General features: G+C 37.3%; 1 protein-coding gene across 1 annotated transcript in view; it reads left to right on the top strand.

Moving 5' to 3' along the window:
• Window positions 1-24,853, top strand: part of LOC121308700 (kelch-like protein 14) — a 24,932-nt gene extending 79 nt beyond the window's left edge. Inside the window, exons 1-8 of the mRNA XM_041241269.1 lie at window positions 1-796; window positions 6,237-6,358; window positions 15,547-15,636; window positions 17,747-17,825; window positions 18,764-18,954; window positions 20,566-20,724; window positions 23,014-23,171; window positions 24,713-24,853. The exon at window positions 1-796 is cut by the window's left edge and continues 79 nt beyond it. Coding sequence (XP_041097203.1) covers window positions 1-796; window positions 6,237-6,358; window positions 15,547-15,636; window positions 17,747-17,825; window positions 18,764-18,954; window positions 20,566-20,724; window positions 23,014-23,171; window positions 24,713-24,853 — 1,736 coding nt within the window. The remainder of the gene's footprint in view (window positions 797-6,236; window positions 6,359-15,546; window positions 15,637-17,746; window positions 17,826-18,763; window positions 18,955-20,565; window positions 20,725-23,013; window positions 23,172-24,712) is intronic.
• Window positions 24,854-25,000: the final 147 nt, after the last annotated feature.

Below are 25,000 nucleotides of genomic sequence, written 5' to 3' on the forward strand. Positions count from 1 at the left end.
GGAGGAAGCAGCTTTTCTGTGATGTGACTCTCACTGCCCAGGGACAGCAATTCCACTGCCACAAAGCAGTGCTGGCATCCTGCTCTCAGTACTTCAGGTCTCTCTTTTCCAGTCACCCCATCAGCAAAGAGGACAATGCCAATAAAGACCAGGGGAGTGGTGGGACCCCATCGTCCTCCCCAGATGAGAAGCTCATAGCCAGCCCCAGATCCATCAACAACCTGGTCCTGCAGGGCTGCTCTTCCATTGGTCTCCGGCTGGTCTTGGAGTACCTGTACACTGCTAACGTGACTCTGTCCCTTGACACTGTGGAGGAGGTCCTATCTGTCAGCAAGATCCTTAATATCCCCCAGATTACCAAGCTCTCTGTGCAGTTCCTCAACGACCAGATCTCGGTGCAGAACTACAAGCAGATCTGCAAGATAGCCGCCCTCCATGGGCTGGATGAAACTAAAAAACTTGCCAACAAGTACCTGGTGGAGGACGTTCTCCTGATGAACTTTGCAGAGATGTGTTCCATGCTGGACACCCTGCCTCCCCCAGTGGAGTCCGAGCTGGCTCTTTTCCAGATGTCTGTCCTCTGGCTGGAACATGACCGGGAGACCCGCATGCAGTACGCCCCCGACCTGATGAAGAGACTCCGCTTCGCCCTGATCCCGGCTCCAGAGCTCGTGGAAAGGGTGCAGTCAGTGGACTTCATGAGATCAGACCCTGTCTGCCAGAAGCTGCTCCTGGATGCTATGAACTACCACTTGATGCCTTTTAGGCAGCACTGCAGACAGAGCATGGCCAGCAGGTAAGACAAATTGATTATTTGTTTTTTTACTGGCAAACCCATACTCGAATATTTGCCTCAGTGAATTTTAGGCTTTACTCTAAAGCAACACCAAAGTGGGTAAATAGGGAATGTTGGCTAAGTCTAAAGTTGCAGTGTCTGATACCTAAAAAAAAAAATAGACTTAAATAGTTCCGAACATTGTTACCATGGTGAAAATAGTGTGTCCCTGCCTTCCTTCCTGAGCTGTAGTGCAGCCTGTAGATATCATTCATAACCTCCTCCTCCTGCTAGTGGTAGTAGCAACCCAATACAGGCTTGTCTCACACATGCATGTAGCAACAACCAGTTTCAAGGGAAGAGATGTAAACAACCCGGGCAGTCAACAAGTCTGCTTACTGATGAGTGCACAGGAAGCTAAGCTAAAGGAAAAAAAAAAAAAAGAAAACAGACTCCAAGGAATCATTTTTTAAATTATGAATGTAACATGCTTATAGAACACTACTGGTTTAAAATGTGTATAATCTTAAAGGATTGGAATATTGATGAAGACTTTGTTATCGTGAGCCCACATGCAGTGAAACAATATTGTTGATGACTTTTTTGTTTTCATTAAAAGCAAGGTGGCTTTTGCTTAAGGTAGGGGCTCCCCAAATAGTATCCTGTACAATATTTCAGACCAGGCAAACAATAAGCTATTAAACCAAATGAAAAGGTGTAAGAAGATGCAGCCATACAATCAGTTAGAGGAGAAAGTGTTCAAAAAGTCAATAGCGTTAAGCGTTAAACGGAAATGTATTTGGATGAATATCTCTACACATGTTGATGTTTATAATGTAATGCATGCAAACTCCAACAGAACAAGGAGGGGTTTCTTGTTCAGTTTTTAAAGACAATGATTTGTGAGCTTCTGTAGAAACAATACACTCCATTCATATGTGGAATTGATATGAACAAAAACATGGTCCACAGGTGAACCACATGTACTGTAGTCAAAGTGGTTTAGATGTGATTCATAGGCATTAGTATTGTGAACTGTACTGTTATACGAGTTTCTGTCTCACTACTATAAATTATAACTTGTGACTAGAAATAGTTTGAAGAAATTACCATAGAAAGTGCTGTACTTTAGACTGAATTTTGAATTTGATGCCAGGTTGCAAGACCCAGCGCTTCCCATATGGAATAGGTAGTCTGGAATTCTGCACCACAGACTAGAAGCAAAGGGCAGACATGGTGCCGCGGGAAATAAAGGATGAATAAAAACTGAAAAAAAAATGTGACGTTGATGACAACTCTTGGAGGTGTCTGCTGTGAGGAGATGTCTATTGTGGCAGAGTGCCGAAGGGAATAAATGTATTATGGTTACATGCAATACCAAGGACACCTAATGGAAACAACCACTGTACCTCAAAAATGGGATATATCCAAAAACACCCAAAAGAGGAGCATCAGGTGAAGTGTAAGGGTATTAAATATACGGGTCAATTCTGAGATAATGGGACTGGATAATGGGTTCTTATGTACTGTAGTAGTGGTCTGTTTCTCTTTTCACCTGAGTTAAACACAGTAAGTTCCATACAGATTTTATACACAGGTAAGCGTTTTGGACCATCCACATTTGGGTAGGTTATTTTGTATATTCAAGCATTTGTATATTCAATCGTTTTATTGTTTGCAGTTGGAAAATGGTTACCCAGTAATTAGAAATGACTGCTTTCAAGAAAAGGTTGAGCACAGCAGTGACAATAAAATGTGTTGCAGTTTGCTCTGCTAATCCACGTAATGCCTTCCCCGAGGTCTGTTATTTAATATGCTGTAGTTAATAGTATTGTTAGTGTAATACCATTAGCTGGTGGTGTGTGTGTGTGTGTGTGTGTGTGTGTGTGTGTGTGTGTGTGTGTGTGTGTGTGTGGTGGGAGTGGTGGTGGTGGTATACTTGAAATGATTACATTGCTAGAAGAATGGTAAAGTGGCTAGCAACAATTATGAATGTACCAATCAGGTTCTTATGTCCCTTTGAATCTACTCTGAGAACTTTAGACCCTTTTTCAGGAGTTACTATCTTTTTGGGGATATTTTCTCAAATTTTGTCCGCACGTTGACAGCAAAACCTGCCCCCCACCACCACACAAACACACACCTTGCCCATTCTGTACCCTCTGAGAACCCCAAAGTCACATACAGTAAATGCAATTAATCAGGTTACTTCAATTTAAAAGTTGATGACAGACGAGGGATTTACATTTTACACCGTACAGCAGAAATAAGCAAAAGATGATGTTTCATGATGTTTCAATAAAGAGCCTCCCCAAAAGATATGGTAGTTATTTGTCAAAAATAAACACAAGAAACAAATAACCCTATGTATCGTCAATTAAAGAAAGGTATCCTAAATCACTTATATCAACAGAGATAAAATATTGTGATATTAAACGTATGGTACTGTGTCTTTGAAAATGCAAGCAAACATAAACTACAAAAATGGTGTCGCAGCTTATCCAATAGGGGCGCATGCCTTTTTTGTGACACTTTGCTCAGCTCCGTTCAGGGTCATTAGTGATTCCATGCATATTAATGGTTGCGCAGTGGAGCAGAGTTGCAGCCTGCATGCACAGTGGGGTACTGAATTTGGCTGCAGGGGTATTTAGTAAAATGACTTGCATTGCAATTTGTGTGTAGCTTTGTAGACCTCTGCAGCTTTTTAGTGAATCAGGTCCAATGTCATTGCTTTAATAGCAGGACCATGGTATATTGGTGAGTCACCTGTGTGCTAGAAAACAGCTCAACTTGGATCATTTAACTTGCTTAGTATGCATTCATAGGTAAAAATATGTGTTACCTTTACTACTACCTTTATCATTTAAGGGTACATGCGTGTGCGTGAATGCGTCAATCAGGGTTTGTAAAACAAATGCACAGATCAAAACTACAAATATTCAGTTAAATTATTAAAAATGTGTATCAAAAATATAGACCTTATATGGTATTTGGCTAAAATCACTTTGTAGTATTTTTCACAACATGAAGAGACACACAAAGGCCAAGCATTCCTGTGAATGGTATTTATTCATGGTACACAGTGCCACTTAGTGGCCTCATGCCAAAGCCATATAAAAATATCCCTAGTTTCAACTATCCCAGTAGTAGGATTATTTTAGGTGTTTTAAGAGGAACTTTCTAGATGTATTTGGTGTACGTTAGTGATAGTGTAATAGACGCTGTCTTTAGATCAGTACCCTGTCTTCCAAAAATTATTTTATAGTGGTTTAACCTTTAAACCTTTGAAGCTTTATGCATGGACCACAGACCTTAGCTTGCTTGGTTTGTAAGAACTAAAGTATCTGAGATCAGTCCAGCTATTTATTCTACTTGTAATCAGCACTAGGAAGAACTCCCACTAGGTTTACTGACCTGAGGGCATTCGGTGCAATCATTTTTTTCCAATGTAAATGCCTCCCTTTTCTCCTCATTTCTTAGTTTCAAACACCCAATAACCTTGTTTTATATCAGCTAGTCAAGTAAAATGGAAAGAAGCAGCAGTTGGGAAAGATAATACAGATTATTGGGCATGTGTACTGGAAGAGTATTTCAATAAGAAAATTCAGGGGTTCAACAGAAGAATATACTGTAAACACCTGTGATATTACCACATGCAGGAAGGATTCATTTGTTACTCAGCTGTCATCCTATTACTGATGTTTCACATGTAACAGTCTCAGAAGTGATGACTCTGTGGGTCATTGTGAATACTGTGCTGCAAAATTCCACCTCTCACCTCCCGAAGAGATGGTAAGAATGATGGCCTTGTCCAGAACAGCTGAAACACCTTGAAGACTTGTCACTTTGAAACTGCCATGCCCTATTGACAGTGTTGTTGTTACATTAGATATTTTACTGTATGTTTAAACACAACTATTGTTCTTTAATATATTATTATTATTATTATTATTATTATTATTATTATTATTATTATTATTATTATTATTATTATTAGCAGACACCCTTACCCTGAGTGACTTATGAAACATATATGTGACACATCACATTGTATGCAGATCTGCTTTGTGTTAAGCACTAAGCCCTGTGTTACAGCGAGCCACATACAGTACCAGGTTTACTATTTTACAAACTATTATATCATTTCAACAGCGTAAAATATAAAAAATGTACATATACAATAAGTGTAAATATTTGTTAAGAAAATTAAAACAAACAATTGGAATATAAGTCTGTAAACCTGTCCGTGCCATTCACAAGATATAATTATTTTTGTTTTTAAACGTGTCAGCACTCACTTCAGAAATAAATTAATGCTGACATTTTAGTATTGCATCTTCAGTTCCCATCTGGTATTGATGAGAATGTAGAAATCTGTGAGTTGAGGGTTTTTCAAGAGCAAAATAATAACAAAAAAAATCTCAGCAACTGGACATTTGGTTATCTAGGGGACTGCTTTTAACAATATTGCCTGAGATCAGTGTATTGGATATTGGTGCAAAAAGTATTGGCACAAGGGCATCAATCTAGAATGTATGGCTGTGGGGAATTTGTTGCCTGTTTTGTACTTATTATATTCACTAAATTGTCACTGTTCTACAAACACATTCAGCTCTGTTCCCCTGTTAATGTCTGACCCACTCGTTCTGCATGAATGTTATTTAGGGTACCACTATGCTGCTTGGACAGAGTTCTCATTAAAATCTTTAGCATACAGTACAGTACAGAAATTGAAGATGGAACAATTATTTATTCTGGTATGTTTAGCGAGCAGGGGCTCTGAATTGGCTTAAACAGACAAGGGTTGAGAGAAAAAAAATAGATTACTTTGGAACATGTGACTCTATCTAGCGGGTGCAGTTTGTAGCACAGGGACACCCGGATTAAATAAACAAATGTATTGAAGTTTACCAAATGTCTATTGAATGCATATTGAATTGCAGGGTAAAATTCCACTGTTACATCAGCTGCTCATGATTTCAAGATATTTGACAGTAAAACCCATGGGGTGAATGATGTTGACTTATACTGAAGTCCTTTCATTATGAAAAAAAATAGAGATACTAGGTGTTTTATAGACTGCCATGCACTGAGTTTGATTATCATAACCTTGGCCCACAAAGGGTCCTTTATTAATTATTTAAACATATATGTATATGGATCCCCTGCTGCTTAGAGCAACTGAACAGACTCCACTGTGTTTCATAATTTCTTTAGACCTGAATAATCATGTTTCTTATGAGGATGTACAAATGTGCCATGGTATTGGCACGATATTGTATTTTAATAAAAGACAAACCACTTACTTGAATGGTAGTTAATAAGAGGTATTAATATCAGGAAACAAACTTTGGAATGATAGTTTCATGGGGGTTTCCTTCCCATTTTTTTCTGTTTGGGACACACAGCACATTCCCCTTCCATTTCAACTTTCACCTCTCCTTTCTTCGTGTGTTTCTAGGATCCGCTCCAATAAGAGGATGCTGTTGCTGGTTGGTGGATTGCCTCCTGGACCAGACAGGCTTCCGAGCAATTTAGTCCAGTATTATGACGATGAAAAGAAGACGTGGAAGATACTTACAGGTAAGTGCACTGCTTTAAACACACCTCAGTATATTTCATGTTTTGAACATGCTATGATTACTGACCCTTTGAGACGTATATTCTCACTGCGTGGAAAAAAAAACTATACCCTTTGAAATAGCTCTATTTTCTTAGGTTCAATCTGAAAAGAAAAAAGTTCCTTACATCCTTAAGGCAATGATGTACTACCATCTCTTTTAATATATGTTTTTACTTAGAGCATGACTTCACACTGTTGTGAAGCTTCATGCATGGACTCCCTTGTTTTTTGCTGAAATCTCTTGACAAGATTAATTTTAGTGTAATGCTTTATCATAGATGTAACATGGAAGCCTGGGATGTGTATTCCACCTGGAAAATTCTTAATTGCAAACCTGTGAAAGCACTGTGCAGCAGCCCGACTGTATAGTTCACCTAACATGCAGGTGATCGTTTTGTATAAGGACACCACTTGAAAAAGTATTGTTGCCCCTACAAAGGTCATATTGCTGATAATTAATTCTACCTTCAAAAAGTATTTCTCTGCCCACGTTTTGCGCAATAAGTGGCACAGACAACAGAATACAGGATCCCTTGCTTTATTTTCATTTTATTAATATTGGGTTATCACTGGTAATGCCAGACTGTCTGAAAAGTCAAATGATATGTCCAGTTTACATCCATTCTTTCCTGTTACCAAGATATGTAGGTTATTTCAAAGCATGGGTTGGCCTGTAATAGCACAACAATATTTCTCGCCACGTGAAAATGCATGGTCTACCCCTTCATCTTATACTGGGAGACCTTTTTATCTGTGCATTATCAGCATTGCTCTTCATCTTCCTTATTGAGTTTGTGTCTTCATTTATCGCCTTCTCTACAACAGGCCTAGAACACTGGTAATGTGTTCTAGTGGGGATACAGGGTCTTAAGGTTCACCTCTTTGTTTTATAACAAAAAGTCTTACATGTGCTGTGACTTTATTCAGTTATATTTTAAATATTCAATGGGATATTTAAAATCTGTTATCATGGTTTATTTGAAGAATGCATCTTTGAAGTATGTTTTTTTTTTGTCTTTATGAATAAAATGCTGAAACTGCTCTGTGACAAAAACCCATATTTTTAATTAAAAAATACATTTTTATACAAGGAGTGTGTAAAGAGCTACACTTTTTCATTTTCACCACTACACCGTAAAATAACTTGTTGGAATCTTAGGGTTCATTCAACACCAACAACAGAATAACTAGTACATACATACATACACACATACATACTGTGCATATACATACACTGACATTCCCTTTAACAGTTCAGCTACCATAGAGCAAGAGCAGTGCCAGGTGTGATGGTACCCTGGCAGGGTTCGGTTCCGTCACCGTGGACAAAGTATACACTGACATGTGCAGGTCCAGGGAGATATGCTTACAAGAGTTATTATAACTCCTTCTTTAAGACTCAACTTGAATCCCTAAAAGTGGTCTATAATGAAGAATAAATAAGTGCAAGCCAACAGCCATCAACTAAACCAGCAATATCCAAACAATACTGGGCCCATTGTCTTTAATCTTATAAACATTTTTCAATCCTTTCAACTCAAGACATGACATAACAATACCTTGCGTAATGTTTACAAAATAGTCAATACATAAAATTGTAACTTAAACAAAAATTGGAAAATAAACAAAACAAACATCACCATGGAAACAACCCTAAGACAAGCACATGCTCTGCTTGATTTAATTTCCAGTAATGTCACATGCATGATAAGACTTAAGAGCTTTTGATATTCAGATAAATACATGTTTGTACATAGGAAATGCACACTGGGAATGTTACAATATAGGCAAACATGAAACTTTATTTTGCAGGATTAAACCTGATTCTCTTGTATTTGTGCTTTTCTGAGACACACTTTACCATGCTTGCAATCGGTACAGCACCTTAAATACCTTAAATCTAGCAAAATATAAAGACATATTTCTGTGTCATTGGGCCCTATTCATTGGGTCTTTATATATATATATATCATGGGCCCTATATATATATATATCGTATATATATAATATATATATATATATATAATAACTATAACTGAACATTAGCACAGGAATTTTGCACAGGGTTATTTGTGAGCATGCCCTCTACTACATGTCGGACAGTTTGATTGAATAGAGGCATAGTAATAACATGGGTCATAAAACAATTCAGTATTTTTCTTATTAAAATCCCCCCATAGTAATCATTAATAATAAAAAGAGCAGCTTCGAAATCAGCTCAAAAGTATTGAACAATTTAGAAAGTTTTGTTTGATTTGGCATGGTTGGTAACCGGCAGTTGGCTGTTTTGCCAAAAGTGAAAACACCAGCCGCCTTTGAGGTATTAGAGCTGGCATTATTATTAGCATTGATTCAGTTTGAATATTCTTTCATTAGCTATAAACAATGTATGACTGGTACCATAAACCAGTAAGGATATTTATTTTATGTTTTTAAACAGTGATTTACAAAATTATTTTATAGGAATGAACACAAAAATGGTAAACATTTTAAGCAGTGTTATTTGAATATATATCAGCAGGTACAAAAAGTAATAGTAAGGGATTGTTTTGAATAACATGAATGAACAGAAAACAGATGAGAAAGGTTTCAGTTTTTAGTATCAAAGCTTATATAGGGAAATAAAAAAATAACTTTAATATTTACAAAACTGACAAACTCCAGGCAAAAAAAGACTGCTGTTGATTTAGGGTGGTGTCACAAAGATGGCCAGAGTGGGTGGCGTCAGACCAGAGCCAGGAAATAAAACAACAAGAGAGGTGGAGTTTGGTGGAGCTGAGCAAATGGTCTCGCTCAGCGTTTAATAAATAAACAGAACAGCAAAATAAAAAGGTTGTAACATACAAAACACAGGGCACGGCACTGGTAGCCAAAATAAACAGACAAACAAAATGGACTATACAGACAAAACACGGTGAGCTTCTTTTTAACGATTATTATTATTCTTATGATTATTTTTACCTCCGTCTCCAATCCTGTTCTCCACTCACCGAACACACAACCCCGAGTATGTGAAAACATGCTGCTTTTATGCAGCTGTACCGAGACTCGACCTCTAATCAATCGTTTAATTGGAGTCGTGGTACAACTGCACGTGAATTAATAAAGTGCAATTCCCCGTGCTCACATATTAAATTTTACTTGCACACGAAGTGCTGTGCAATGCTCGTGCCTAATACAAATATACATTTTAAACACTTGTGTTACACAGACCCTTTTATATCCCGTGTACCAATGACTACACACCAACATTTAACACACCACATGCAACATATAACAGAAAATACATACAGGGGAGGGCACTTTGTCACAGGTGGTTAATTCAGCACAAGGAACACTGAGGAATATCATTGGAGTCAGCTTACTGTCTGTGGAAACAATTATGTACGGAAATAAATGTTGTAACGTGTTTTTCAGCTTTGTCTATTCAGGTCTAATTAATTGGTTTTCATATTGGCAGCAATCCAGTACTTTTTATGCTGGCATATACACAGATGGCCTTGTGAGCTACTACCTTGTTAAAAAATAAAACTAATGTTTACTCACTAAGGTTCTCGAAGGAAGCCGTCAATATGGACTTGCTACTCCTGTCACATAAACACATCTAAATCTAGAGGTGAAGAACATAATGTGTAATATAGAAAACGCCATCTTCATGTAGCATAGACATTTTAGCAATCTGATAGCTATTCACTATCTTCTTAACTAGAGGTCAGTGGCTACCCACAAGTGAGTGAAAGCCAGCTTGTATTTGACACAGGATATGGTTTTAAAATATATAGTTTTATTTTGAATAATCAAACTTTATGGATGTGTGTAGTTTTTCATATTCCAGCTACTCCCAACATAACTTGTACTTTTCACAGTATCGCTAAAGTTTAGGTGCAAGTTATGTCTCTCCAATATAGCTTTTCGGAAGTGTCCGAAGTGTCCTTAGGGTCTACTGTATGACACTGCGGTGCCGATCTGAAAATGATTTTTCCAACAAACAAACAAATGTGTTCCAGATTATGTCATATTGTCATTATTCTCTTCATGTTTCAAACATTCCTAAAGACCCAATCTAAAGGGTTGTGTCGGTAAGATGAGATGAGGTTAAAAGCTATAAAACCACAAACACAGACAAGCCCTGTTATTTTGACTTGTGGGGTTGCTGATTTGTGCCCCCAGCCTCATTTAGCGTGGAGGCCACGCCAACAGAGTTGTGCTGACCGCTGTTGCTGGTGCCGATGGAAAAAGACTCAGCAAAGCATGTTACCAAAATTGCATTACAGAGCAAAGGCAGTTTTCTTGTGCTTACGTCCAGTTTTTTTTCACTAAAATAAAGAGAAACATGCTTGCTCTTCTGTAAGAGGTCCTATATCTGATACGTACACATTTCAGATGTAGAACATTAATATCAGGATCTACTTGTCAATTTTGTAATACACAATCAATAGCTATCGGATAGTTGAATAACAGATTATTAAAATGTACTCATGTCTTGTAAAGTGCAGGACACTTGCCCTTAAAATGTTACCACTGATGTTAGCTTTTTCTTGGAAGTAGTTATTTGTGCCACCAAGTGGTTATAGTGTATAATCACTGAGAAGGGGAGAACCGAACACAGTCAAACGACAGGGATAAGACCATTATTGATGTATCCTAATCTGTACTTCATGTAACAATATTTGGGGATGACTCTATAGGTATAGTCACATATTCTACCTGGCTTTTACCTGGTGAATTATTTGTTTTAACATGCTTTACCATGCTTAAGCAGGTTTTTCTCTATGCATTGTTGTCATGTCTTTTTAAAACTTGTTCAAGGTTTTAGGGTAGTAAAATTGAATATATGTATGTAAGGTAAGAAAGAACATATTTTCTCTGGAATGGCCAAAAAAGGTTTCCAGTCACTTACCTGAGGTCAAGTTCATTAAAGGTTTGCTCTGTGACAGCTACAGGTCAATGAGCCACATGCCAAACCAACGGTACTATAGCTGGAACATGATTTATCAATTGTAACCAGTACACACTGGTAATACATGCAAGACCTCTTTCATATAAGTACCGGTGGGCAACATTTTTGGGACTGTGTAATATTTGTTTTTCTCAGTAGTTAAACTCGTACTGTTAAAGTCCCAGTTCAAATCCCAATGATATTGATGGAAAGAAACAGGATCTATTTTAAATTGCTTTCAACTGTCGTATAGACAGATTAGTACGTTATTCGGCAAACTTTAAAACAAAACAGGGCCATGTTTATTTTATGTTACAATAAAAGGCATACCCTATAGAAAAGAAAGATAATGTGGGAGTGGGTATTTTGTATAAAAAAATGTACAAATAGAATGGCCATTCATACAGCAGGTAGTGGGGAGTCTATGAGGAGACTTCTAAACATGTGTTAGTGTTTGAGTGTGTTATGCAGGGCTGCCCCTTTATCTTATCCTGCTAAAGTGACCCTGTTTAAATGGAGAGAAGTGGTTTTAGATGACAGTGATGATGAACGCGGTCATGTTCACTCAATAAAATAAGGCCCAGTGCGTTTGAGGATAAATCAGTGAAATGCACAACCCCACCTGTCTGTCTCCATCATTCATTTCCACTGTCACTTTCACAGATGCTGATGGATCACAGTTGCTGTAGAGTTAGACAGCCTTTAATCTAATTTATTTCTGATTAGCCTCTCCCTACCCTTTCCCTCAAATTCACTGACTGACTTGCTGAAGGCTTCCATTACAGCTTGTCTCAGTAAGTGATAATACATCTGTATCCTTAAATAACTAAAGGAGATGATGTTGCTTGAGGAGTGCACCACAGCACAGCAGAAATACTGAAATGAGACTGACTGAGAGAAGTTTTACAAAAATTTAGACAGACCATTTAAACACAGGCCAATGGGGGACTATTTTATCTTTTGCCTTATTTTAAATTGTTATATAATTGTTTTATAATGATGACATTGTTTTATAATTGTTATTATAACAAAATAAACATAGCTATTCTACACTAGGTTTTGGCTTCAATTAAATGGAAGTGCATTTTGTAAGCTATCATCCACAGTAGGCAGTAGAACTGGTTTCAATAGAATTACATAATAATTTGTAACTTACCTTTTTAAAATTGTTTTAGATGTTAAGGCTGTTTTCAGTTAGAAGGAGACACATACATAAAGTTCTATGCATATTTTTTTTTTTCTATTCCATTATTTGTATTTGTTTTTCTACAGTACATCAAAAGTACAGTAATTTTGGTCTCATACATTTTATTTCCATGTGTTCTTAGTAATACTGCAAGTATTGCAGTAAAATGTAATTTCAATAAATAGAAAAGGTAATATACAGCTATCCATGGGCGATATGCTCCATTATGTTGAATATCATTATTTTAATTCAAATCCTCTATATGGACTAAATTAATTGTATATAGATTAGGATATCCATCCCACGAAGGGTCAGAGAGGCTGCCCATGATCTTGGAACTGAACTGTATCTTACACCAGCCTGTAAAATAGAATAATTAAACTGTATAGCCACAGGTTCGTGTTGACTTCTGTGTGTCCCATGTTCTGGAAAAGTCTGGCCCATTTCCATGGAAAATGCAAGACTTGTATTTAGTCCTCACAGTGTTCCTCAGGGATGCACCATATAAAATTGACCTGAATTAGTTAGGTATTGATTAATTATTTAAATGTCTGTGAAGTATTCCCATGTGGTGTTGAGTTGTTCTATGTTCACAGTTGACAGTGGTATTAACCAGTCAGGTGCTTTTTGTTTGCAGTTCATTTAGGTTTTTGAATGGTTTGTGTTAAAGGATACCTCGCTCGAATTTTGTAAATTATTGTGACATCACTTCTATCTAGTACAAACTATCTGAAACAAGCTAAATTTAAACTGTTGTCCAAAAGATTCCTTGCACCCTTGTGTATTTATTTACACAGTGCAATTCTCATTAATATACCCTGTAACAGTGCTGAGCCTTATATTGTACAATATTAACCCTGTAAGACTTCATCTTTTCTCCAGAGTGAGGACAAAATAATTGACTATTGACCAACTGCTGCCCTTCTACTTGCTTAGTACAGGTACTAATTAACTAATTGGGCTAATTAGCAGCAATTGCACTGACGATGGACGTGAGAAAATTAGTATTTTTGGTGTTTGTTTGTCAGATACATATTGCTTTTGAAATAAGGGACAGACAGTTTTTAAACCCAAAGGTATCCTTTATTTTGTAAACATCACCATACAGAATTACAGAAAGCTTTTTGTTTAGAATGGTCATTTATTTGCTTAATTAACTGTAGATTTTTTTAATTTTTTTTTTTAAATGGCCAAACTGAATATATTTAGGCTATAGCCTTTTGTGGTTCTGGTGTCTGTGATGCCATTTGATCGTGGCTAACTTGTACCTGGTTTGTATCGCACAAAGCAGGAGGCAACTGAGAGTGTATTTCTGTGCTCTAATGCTTCAAGTAGAGGTCTGGAGGCTTGCTAAGGAAATAATAACTGCTATATCAAAATGTAAAAAAAAAACATGAATTAGTTATTGAAATAAAAGCTTTTTAATTGTAAACATGTTTTAATTATATCATTTAAGCTGTATAGTATGACTGATGTGTATATATTAATGTAACTACTATATATGTATGCATATGTGTATAACTTTAAATATATAATCTGTGACTACGTTTGTGCATTAATTGAATATTTTGCTGAACATTTTGAATAATACAAATTTGAAAGGAGTGCTCAGAAAAGAAAGGTGGACGAAATGACAGTTAGCACCATGGCAACTGACATCACTAAATCATCATTTAGCTCTTTCAAGCTAAAAACCAGTAGAGCAGAAGAGTTTGTTTGGGAGAGGTTGAGGACAATGGAGTGATGATGCAGATCACTCTTCCACATTAGACAAAGGAACCAGAATTCCCAGAAACCAGGAAATATTATTGCACGTCCCTCTTCTCTTCTGTTGAAGATTTTGTTATCTTGAAGTACAAGATTCAAGCAGGTTATTGTGATTGCAGTCTAGGGTGAAGCTGCATATAATTTCGTGGTGCTGTTTTTAAATGTTTTATGAAAATCAATGTTGGAAACCAACTTGTCAAAAATCATGTAGAAAGTCAATGGAGTATGCCAGCTGCCAGCAAATGTGTAGAACATTCACCATGGAGATGACCCTGTGGTGATGTACTGCTTTCCTAGGTAGTCTATCTTGCAATCAGGTCATGTGATGTACTACATAGTAAGTGATGAAACAGCACATTGTAAACAAATCTGTACCAAATTAGTGGAAAAAACAAGAATCAAAAGACATTCAACACAAGTAAAAGGGAAACCAGTGGCAATGCTAAAAAGAGGTGTGGTTCACCCTCTGCTTGCAGACCTTTAACATCCTGTCCTTGGATAGTGTAGGCGGTAAAGGCCTTGGGTCAGCTGAAGATATGATGAGAAGATTGTATTTAATGTCTTCATGTGATGCCTTCTTTGATGCAAAACAAAAAAAAAAAAACATTGGTCTCCTTTTTAGTACTTCTGCAACTCTTATGATTGAGCATGTAAAGTTAAGGATGATACCCAAAGGCAAACATAGAGCGAATGTGCTAAATTTACTCATCCTGCAAAATGTTCTCAAGCATTGACATGAGCGGATCAATATCTAACAATACAAACAGGACTGTGTTCAACTCAAGCATTGACTAGACTAGTGTTCGTTTCTCCTATAGTGCATTACGTTTTTCCACACCTTGCATATAGTGTCCATACAGTCAACACACAATAGCTTGTTTAGATTGACATGTAGTCTTGGATTCACGTAATTTGTATATAAAATATGGAACCACCTCCAAGGTAAAGTATGTGAGATAATACGTCATGTGTAGGGTGTTTATAAGAGATGTCATCTCGTATAGCTTTGGGCAAAATAACTGCTAAGCAAAGCTGAGTGTTTCTAGCTGCTCAAACTGTATACAATTATATATTTTATAACAAGAGACATTGTGTATTAACATATTATAAAACAATACCAAAAAAATGTTGGGAACAGTTGTCCTCTATGTTCTATGCATGGGATGACATCTGTACACAGGATAAGACACACTGGTTGATTTCTTTTACATTATTTGTAATATGTTCAATAACTTTATCCTTTTACCTTTTTGCAGTTATGCCTTATAACAGTGCTCACCACTGTGTTGTTGATGTGGATAACTTTTTATTCTTACTGGGAGGAGAAGATCAGTGGAACCCCAATGGTAATTAACCTTTTCAGTGTTAACCTGTTTAAAATAATTGCTTCAAGTTGTGTTTTAACCAGTTTTATTTTGGGATAAAATGAATTTTAGGGTGTGCCATTACTCTTTTTTACCCAAGTAATTCCCTTTACTAAGTTGTTGTCGACAGGTATTAAATGAAACCAAACAGGCCAATTAATTTGTGTGCTAATTTCACAACAAGATCTTGCTCTTTCCCTCACCTTTACAATTTTGTACAAATCAATGACAATTAACTTCTGCATTGAGTGATTTAAAAGCCGCATGGAAGCGAATTTTCCTTTCGCCTGGGGCACTGACTTTTTTACTGCTATAGTGAGGCCATAAAGTGATAATAAAAATAGGTCATCCATAACTTTTTAACACTTAACAGTGGTGAATTGTGAAGTACTACTCAAAGAAACTCAATGACAAGTGTTTCGATTAGAAGCCTTTTTCAATGTCTTCGAAATAGAAGTGCAACTGATTCGTAACATACACGTGGCCTTTCCGCTATGCAAACTGGGATATTTATTTCTTCGTTCAGTTTAATTAGAGGTTACATCTTGCCCAGGGCTCACTGCATATTTAAGAAATAAGCAAAGTTAAATCAAAATGATTTTATATCAAAAGAAGATAAAAGGAAGGTAAGACAAATAATTGCATAAAAATCGTTTTTAATTCATTTGATCACAGCAGGGTCTATATAAATCACAATGTCAGATTGTTAGTGATTGATAAAGAAAGGGAACCAAAGAACACTTTGACTTGTGTTGAGTAATTAACATGTGTATTACCTTTTCTATTTAATGTATAGTACTTTGGGATGCCTGTCATGAAAGGCGCTATACAAATTTTGGTTGGCCAATAGCAGTATAGTAGGTAGTTTTCTCTGTAATACAACTCAGTTCACAGTTCCGATCTGTCATTTTCTTCTGTTTATTCCTTTTGTCTCTGATAAACAGAGTAGTACCGTATTCCGCCAAATTTAAGACACACTTTTTAAACTATTTTTTGCTTCTCACAAATGTCCTGCATTTTAAATTAGAGAACAGCATAGTGTGCATTAAAATTGGCAACAAAAGACGTGACTACCCGAGTACATAAACAACAGTGCAACTGACTGCCGAGAAAAGACAAAGAAAGAAGTCACTGCCTGAATACACAAGCAGCAACGTGACTTACTGCTGAGAAAAGAAGAACCAAAACATTACTGCCTGATCACGAATCATCCATTTTCAAAGAAGTGTCATTGGCTTCCTAAGGAATTCAAAGAGAAGCTTTTAGAATTTCAGCATTTCTAACAGTACTAGCTTGGACAGATCAGAAATGCTGATCAGACCCCCGTATTTTCTGACTTGCCAAGCAATACCACAGTTCACAAATTGGGAGAAAAACAGGTGTGAGTAATCACCACTGGAAATGAGAAGCATTACATAACTGTAATGGTCTGTGTGACAGCAAACTTCCTCCATATGTGTAATTGTGGTTGTATCTTTGTAAATGCGTTTATTTTTTCCACAAATTGAGGCTGGAAAATTTGGGCTTCATCTTAAATTCGAGGGCATCTTGAATTTAAAGGAATACAGTATTTTAGATATATCACCAAATACAACTTTTGGGGCATGTAACAAGTCGATGTTACATATGTGGGTCGACACTGAATATTACTGAATCAGACTTAGAGCAGTCGGTGTTGACATGCCGCATAGGCGCTTAGATTTAATAAAAACAACAGTGATAATCCTAGCGCCAGATTTAATAAAGAAAGAAAAGAAAACAAAGCTAAAAATAAAAGTTTGCTCACAAATGGCGAGCGCCAGCCTCACTAAAAGGAACTGACCTATTACACTACACAAACCCTGTCTATTTGGGATCAGCATCCCCTAAGCTGACCTATTTCTCGTTCTCCTGGTCCCGGCATCCTCACGACGACTCCTCAGTTGGGCAGGGCCTTCATGAGCACCGTCCAGAGTGGAAGGGTTTCATGTAGCAGTTCTTTCCATGAAGCGGACACTCTCCTTGTTGATGTCAACAAGTGTAAGCTTTCGTTGAGTGCCTGGCACAGACACTTTTTGAGCGAAAACATAATTGTAGCCTTTTTTTCCCCCAGGTAAACACAGCACCAATTTCAACAGCCGCTATGATCCAAGGTTTAATAGTTGGATACAACTCCCACCCATGCAAGAAAGGTAATAGCGTTTTGGATGATTGTTTTGGCCAGAACATTGTTGCTGCCTCCTATTTGTTAAACTAAATTAATTTTCATGTCAGTGCAGAAGACTAGCACAGCAAACTGGAAACTGTCAGTATTGCTCCAAAAACATGCAACAGTGACTCTTTGTGGATGGAAAAAGAACTAAACAGCAACACTAGAGACATGGAGCAGATATGATTTTATTTTAATCCATTATAGGAATTAGTGGTTACCAGTATATTTTCTATACAAGGGAAATTAACAATCCTAATTGCTTTAGTTTTACTTTAGTGTATATAATGCCTTTACCAAGATACAGTTGCTCTGTGATTTTGCAGCCAGGCTTTTCCTGTGCTTATACTCATTTTGAACCGAATCCTTTAAATGCCCTTAATTTTATAATTCATTTTTTAATTGACCTTTATTGAATTTTACTTTAATTTTCCCTTACTCTTGTGTGCACATTTTATTTCACCCTTATCTGTGTTCATTTTTAGCCCACTGTTTATCTTTGATTTTTAATAGGTATTTTCCTTAGACCCTCTTTCTCACAACTCTCTTGTCTCCCGTCCTCAAAACTTCCAGCCCCTTCTTCCTCACAACTCTCAGACTCCTCTGTCCATTCATTTCAAATACTAGTAAGGGATTACTAGTCTGTATTTTTTTAAACCTGCATTGTCATACAGCATAACACTTAACTGCTTTTGGTTAGTTTGTAAACACGGTTATGTTTACCCATTGGTTCAATTCAGCAAAGACACGGGACAAAGACACAGGACAAAGAATTTAAGGAAACAGTATCTATAGAAAGAAATGCACGAGAAAGTTAAAAAAATTGTACCTGTTGCAGAACTTCTTTCAGAAAAAAAAGTCAGTGGTTTTCTTAGTTCCAAACCAGTCTTATTTTGAATTGTAACACTGTGTTTCCTTTAGGAGAGCCAGCTTCTATGCATGTCGACTGGATAAACACCTGTATGTGATCGGTGGGAGAAACGAAAGCGGGTACCTCTCCAGCGTTGAGTGCTATAACTTGGAGACCAATGAGTGGCACTATTTGTCTTCTCTACCCCAGCCTCTGGCAGCGCATGCAGGGGCTGTACATAATGGAAAAATATACATCTCAGGTTAGTGCCATCAGTACCATAAAGTACCACAAATATAAGGCTATACACGAGTCAGCAACTTTACTGATGAGGTACAGTGAAACTTCTGTCATGCAAACTACAGTTCGTATTAATTGATTTGTGCAGATAACCAAATTATTATTGTAAAGTTGTTTACATGACATTCTCAGTCCAGAAAGCTGTACATAAACAACTGATAATGGAAATCAGTGGCTGCAGAGAATTGTGAAACCTGAATGTAAAATAGCTAACAAACGTTCTTAATAACCCATGCAAATAGTGTCTATATGTTATTTTTAATGAGCCAACCCCTAAACACTAAATTAGGGTACTATTTATTGGCAAGAACATTGGCATTCATATACTTGTGTGGACATGTTTTCAATATACAAGAATGATCTACAAGTCAAGTAGATAATCGTTTTGGCTAGTAATTTGTCTATGCATTTTGTTTTTCTTTTTTAAATATTTTACATTAACAAGGTCCATAAGTTGGTTTCTGACTTCTAAGATGTAGCTTTGTGTAAAACCGATGTTTGGGAGTATTACATTAATAGAATATTTGAAAAATAGTGTGTTGCCTGAAAACAGAAATTGTTAATATATGGTTAAATTGTGTATGTGGGTTAAAAGCATTACTGCTGTGTGCTCTCTGTTAGTCACCTGTTGGTGGCAGTATTATAGCAAAGAAACCTTCATTAAATGGAAATAAAATGTTCTTCTAAATAAAATAACACATTTCACATGACTTGTATGTCGTAAAGACAAGTAATTACCGATTTATAGGGTAAATAAATTAACAGTGAATGGAAGATGAAATGTGGGAATAGAAATGCGTGTTCTTTATGTGGCACTGGGATGAGCTAAACGAGTCTGAACAGACATGTAGTACACTGCTGACAATTTAGGACTGCCCAGGAGCAAAGGAGCTCACTGGTCGCTATAGTGATTTCTTTCTAACCACCTCAGCCTCTATATAATAGCTTGTAGAAAACAGTCTATATTCAATACACTATGAAGACTTGGGGGTTATCACATTTTTGAGCCTGATGAAGCATGTGCAGAACTGTCAACTCAGTCATTGGGCACCTGTTTTGTTAACTGATGAATCAAGATTGCATCGGTCCACAATTGATCGTCGTGTTTGAATATAGAGAACCCGAGGAGAATGATTTTCAGCTTAGTTGAATATTGGAGGGGACTGAGGTCATACTGCTCTTATTCCATGGGGAGGATTTACAGCCCTTACGATACATAGACAGATCCATAGTCTTGGATGTTGTAAGACCAGTTGTTGGTGCAATTAGAGTTGATTATGGACTGGCCATCAAGAAGTCCAGACCTTTATTTCATATCTGTAGGACCTTCTAGGATGCTGTGTTCATCAGCTTTGTAACCCTCCACATGACATCAAAGAGTTTCGTGTTGCCTGACTGAAGGATGGGATCCCCCAAAACGACATCTGTTGCCTGCATGAAAAATGACTCTCCAGTGCTCCCTTGAAATACTTAAATTTGATTCTTATTGTTAATTTTTTGAGATATGGAGGATACCGTGAATCAGTCTGCCCCGTTTCTGACTCTGTTTAATGTTCATGTGTGTCATTTCCAGGCGGTGTCCACAATGGTGAATACGTGTCCTGGCTCTACTGCTACGACCCAACAATGGACATGTGGGCTAGGAAACAAGACATGAATACAAAGCGAGCCATTCATGCTTTAGCTGGAATGAATGATCGTCTGTATGCTATCGGCGGAAACCACTTGAAAGGTGAATTTGTACTAGAGCTAGTGGGAAGAGTGCCTTTGTTTTTTGTGTAATGAATGATCTCCATCAAAACACACATCTTGCTGTGCTGTGTTCCGATAGTGATCTCATATATAAATGGAAGTTTGATTGATTATCATGTCTTAAAACAGGTAAATAATGCAGAGCATTAAAATAATATTTTGGCACCCGGATACCTCTGTACCTGGATCATGCTGCACAGGATTTTCGAGTCTTTTGAAAAAAATTGATTTCCAATATCCATGTCCCGGCATATCTGAGCTGCATCTGCAGAAGGTCGCCCACCTAATGATGATTGAACAGATTGCCTCGACCGGTTTGCCTGCTGCATGTTTCACCTGAACACAGCTTTGCCTGATGAAGCATATGCAGGCAAAATGCTTTGCAGCGGGTGATGTGTCAAGTGGATCTGCACATTTCATTTTGCAGTGTATTTGGTGTGTTTGCTTTTGCCTGTTAAAATTTGAGAAGGGCTTGGACAAAAAAAAAGGCCTAATTTTATTGTAATGGTAACTTGTAACAGAATTAAAAAATAAAAATAGCGACGGTTAATAAATGTTCAGGGGCTGGACAAAAAGATTGAAGCACATTTTTTGGAAACAGGCTGTCCCCATGTAAATGGCTTCCCTGATATGTATTCTATAATATACGTAGTCTGTAGACCCCAGTTGCAGTTTCAGTCTGTATTGTAATAATTAAATATACAGATTGTACAAATTTAGCCCATATATCGCTAAAGGCTGCTGATATGTTGAGGTTTTCAGCACTGCCTCAGTATAATGAGTAAAAACATTGGATATGAAAAGGGGATACCTTGACTTGCAACACTGATATCTCCTGTGAAGCAGAGTGACCCTTTACAGTTGTCATATGTCCCCCGTAAGCCATAATGCAAGGTTTATATACATTATGGATATACATAATTTTCAAATCTATAGCATGGTTGAGGGGAAATACTGTAGACTGTGTCCTCTAGGTTTCACAATTCTATATCAGTCACCCTGTTAATGATACATGCATCAAACCTAATTGTATCACATGAAAGGCCTTTCCAAGAGTTAGCGTTTAGCTGACACTCATTGACATAGATTTTTTTTTTTTTTTTTATATGCTGTTGTTTTTCATAGTCATAATTACATGGTTTAATTGCCTGGTCAAAAGCCAGTGTTACCTTGTTGGATAGAGGGAAAAGATTTGCCTCAGAATATAGAACACAAAAACTAATTGAAATAATTAGCAGTTAAAGTTTAACAGAAAACCCCATTCACAGTCTGGAGAAGCCATTATAAATATGCAGACTTTAAATGGTGCCAGGTGCGATGTAAAACACTGGACAGGAGGTCAAGGGAAAGGCTCTCTAACAAATGACACAGAGGCACAGTAAAATACTCTCAAAATATGAATTTATTTTACAATATACAACACAATGTCTGTCAGTAAAATGTAATGAAAATAATGGTTTCTATACACCTACTCCTTTTTATTGTATTTATTGCTGTCCCAAACGTGTTTTTCCCATCTGTCCCATCCCTCATTACTTTGTGAACTGCAGAATCATAGTGTTACACATTATGTGTGTCCTCCAGGTGAGATTATGTAGTTTTTTGACACTACAAAGGTGTCACCATATACCATATTTTTTACACATTTTACTCCTGAAATACTGTATAGCGACACGTACTGGCAGGATTCATTCAAATATTATCATCTGGTAGGGGTAATAATTACCCTTAGCTGAATTGAACAGCAGGAATTTGCCAAAGGCATAATTTTATTTAATGTACATTTATTATTCAGCCATGACACCTGCTTTTTGTTTAACTAGTGCAACAGAATAATACATGCCCCCAGAAAGGACAACAAAGCCATGGTTTCATAGCCTTACTCTAAAAGCGCCTACTACCACACAGTGCTAGGGGGTGAAGGTAGAGTTATGACGCCAAAATAAAATCTAAACATCATGTAATGCAGATTCTGAAGATCATTTGTGGTATAAAATCCAGCCCAACCTGGTTTTGCCTCTGAGAGCTGCTGAGTTCAGAATCCAAGGTGTTACAAGCATGCACATTCAGAATCCATTCAATGCCCCCTTCACCAGCACCCATGACAAAGCTGCATCTCCTAACAATTGACTCCTAACAATCTTTGGAATTTTAACAATTTATATAAGCACTGCTTTGTTTTGAGTGTGTAGGGAGTAGTGGGTTAAGAACCTCGTCTTGTCAGCTGAGGAGTGGTATGTCTCAACAGTGGACATTTTTTGTTTAACAGGCTTTTCCCACCTTGACGTCATGCTGGTGGAGTGTTATGACCCTAAAGGTGACCAATGGAATATTCTTCAGACCCCCATTCTGGAGGGGCGCAGCGGGCCAGGCTGTGCAGTGCTTGATGACAGCATTTTCCTTGTTGGCGGTTACAGCTGGAGCATGGTATTTATGTATATGCTATTGACTATTGTACTCCATTTATTATACACATCCATTCGCAGTAGGCATTAATTATCTACAGTGATTTAAATACCACAGTGCAATATTCATCAGCACTGCTGCAATTGGCTGCCTTTTGACAAGCGATTCCAACAGAAAAAAACCTTTTGGACAAAACCTGGTTGATATATAAAACGGTTAGGTTGACTCTGTGTGTTTGTGTGTGGGGTGTGTGTGTGTGTGTGTATCCCAAACTCCTCTGAACTACATACCCTTCAGACTGTCACTGCTGCCAACAAACTCGTTAAAGAAGCATAGAATGTTGTTCTTACAGTTTGTTGTATAAAAGTAGGCTAGTGCCTTTACTTTAACACTTTTTTGATGACCTTCCACTGGTGTGCATGGAGATTTACATTTCTCTTAATAGAATAACTCATTTGTCAGTGCTATAGTACACACTTTTTTAAAATTATTGTTATAAAGATATTTTTTAGCAGAGTCTAGTGTTGAAGAATAGAGCCAAAACTTAGTATGTGAAACACACTTTATCTTTCTGCCTTTACAGCTTTATGTCTGTGATGTTTTGTAGTTTAACACATTAAGGTACACAAGGAATTGAGCGGTTGTTCTATGGTTTCTTCTTAAAGTACATTTGAGATCGACTCAAGTGTCATAAGGAAACTGACCATTTGGATGACCAGATCTAATCTGTCAGTACATTTTAAACCCTGTTCTGTGCACCTCATTGCAAAAATAAGAAAGTTAGCATCATTTTATTTGCGGGACACATATGTCCCGTGTACCTTAAAGGGTTAAAAGATGAAACATCAGAAGACACTGGTGCTTCTGCTAAGCCGGGACACTCCTCAGCTACCATCCGAAGCTTTATTACATTTTAAATGTTATTTGTGCATTTCAACTTCTGAAAGGTGTGCACATCAAGCTTTATTTGTCATCCTATACAAGACAAGGGAAGCAGGATTGATAAAACTGGCACAAGATTCAATTTGTTGTTCACATTGAACCCACACGCACATAAACTCATTCTGATTAATCAAATTGCAGCAAGATAATGCCAACCACCCAAACCCCCACACTTATTTTATTTGATACTTCCTGCTTTAGTCTGTTTGCAGCCCTTGGTTTTAACATTTTGAAAAGGGAGTATGTATAATAAAGCTTTGAAACATTATAGATTTTAATTTCACTGTGTGGGCTTATTTTCTGAATTCCATCTGTAGGAGTGAGTTAGGAATATTTCAATTTTGCACGTCCTGCTTCGTAGGCAAGGGAGTGAAGCTTAGGGTTCTATTTTAGGGACTTATTTTTTAGAACACAAAAGCCTTTATACTGCTAGAACTACTTTGCGGGCTAAGCTACTTTTTGTTATTAGTTGCATAACCTTCACATTCTTTGTGAAAACATTTAAGGATGCCTTTGTGGCATTAGACAAAGCACACTGATCTTGTGACACAGATTACAATGAAACATTGCTGCATTCACACAGTTACAGTACGTTTATTATCATTTCTGCTCTTTTGCAGGGAGCATACAAGTCCTCAACCATCTGTTACAGCCCAGAGAAGGCAACTTGGACAGAGCTGGAGGGAGATGTGGCTGAGCCTTTAGCAGGCCCAGCATGTGCTACAGTTATATTGCCAGCTTGTGTGCCATTCAGCAAGTAATGTACAGTAAACTCTATTGAACTGTGAGAAAAGGAAGGTGGTTCTGTTTTATAATGTAGTCATGGGTAACAGGCCTATCCATGAACAATACATAAAAATTCTGCTGTACTGTCACTCAGCAACAGCAGGGTAAAAAATTAGTAAATA

The sequence above is a fragment of the Polyodon spathula genome, chromosome 3, assembly GCF_017654505.1.
Source record: "Polyodon spathula isolate WHYD16114869_AA chromosome 3, ASM1765450v1, whole genome shotgun sequence".
Taxonomy (NCBI): domain Eukaryota; kingdom Metazoa; phylum Chordata; class Actinopteri; order Acipenseriformes; family Polyodontidae; genus Polyodon; species Polyodon spathula.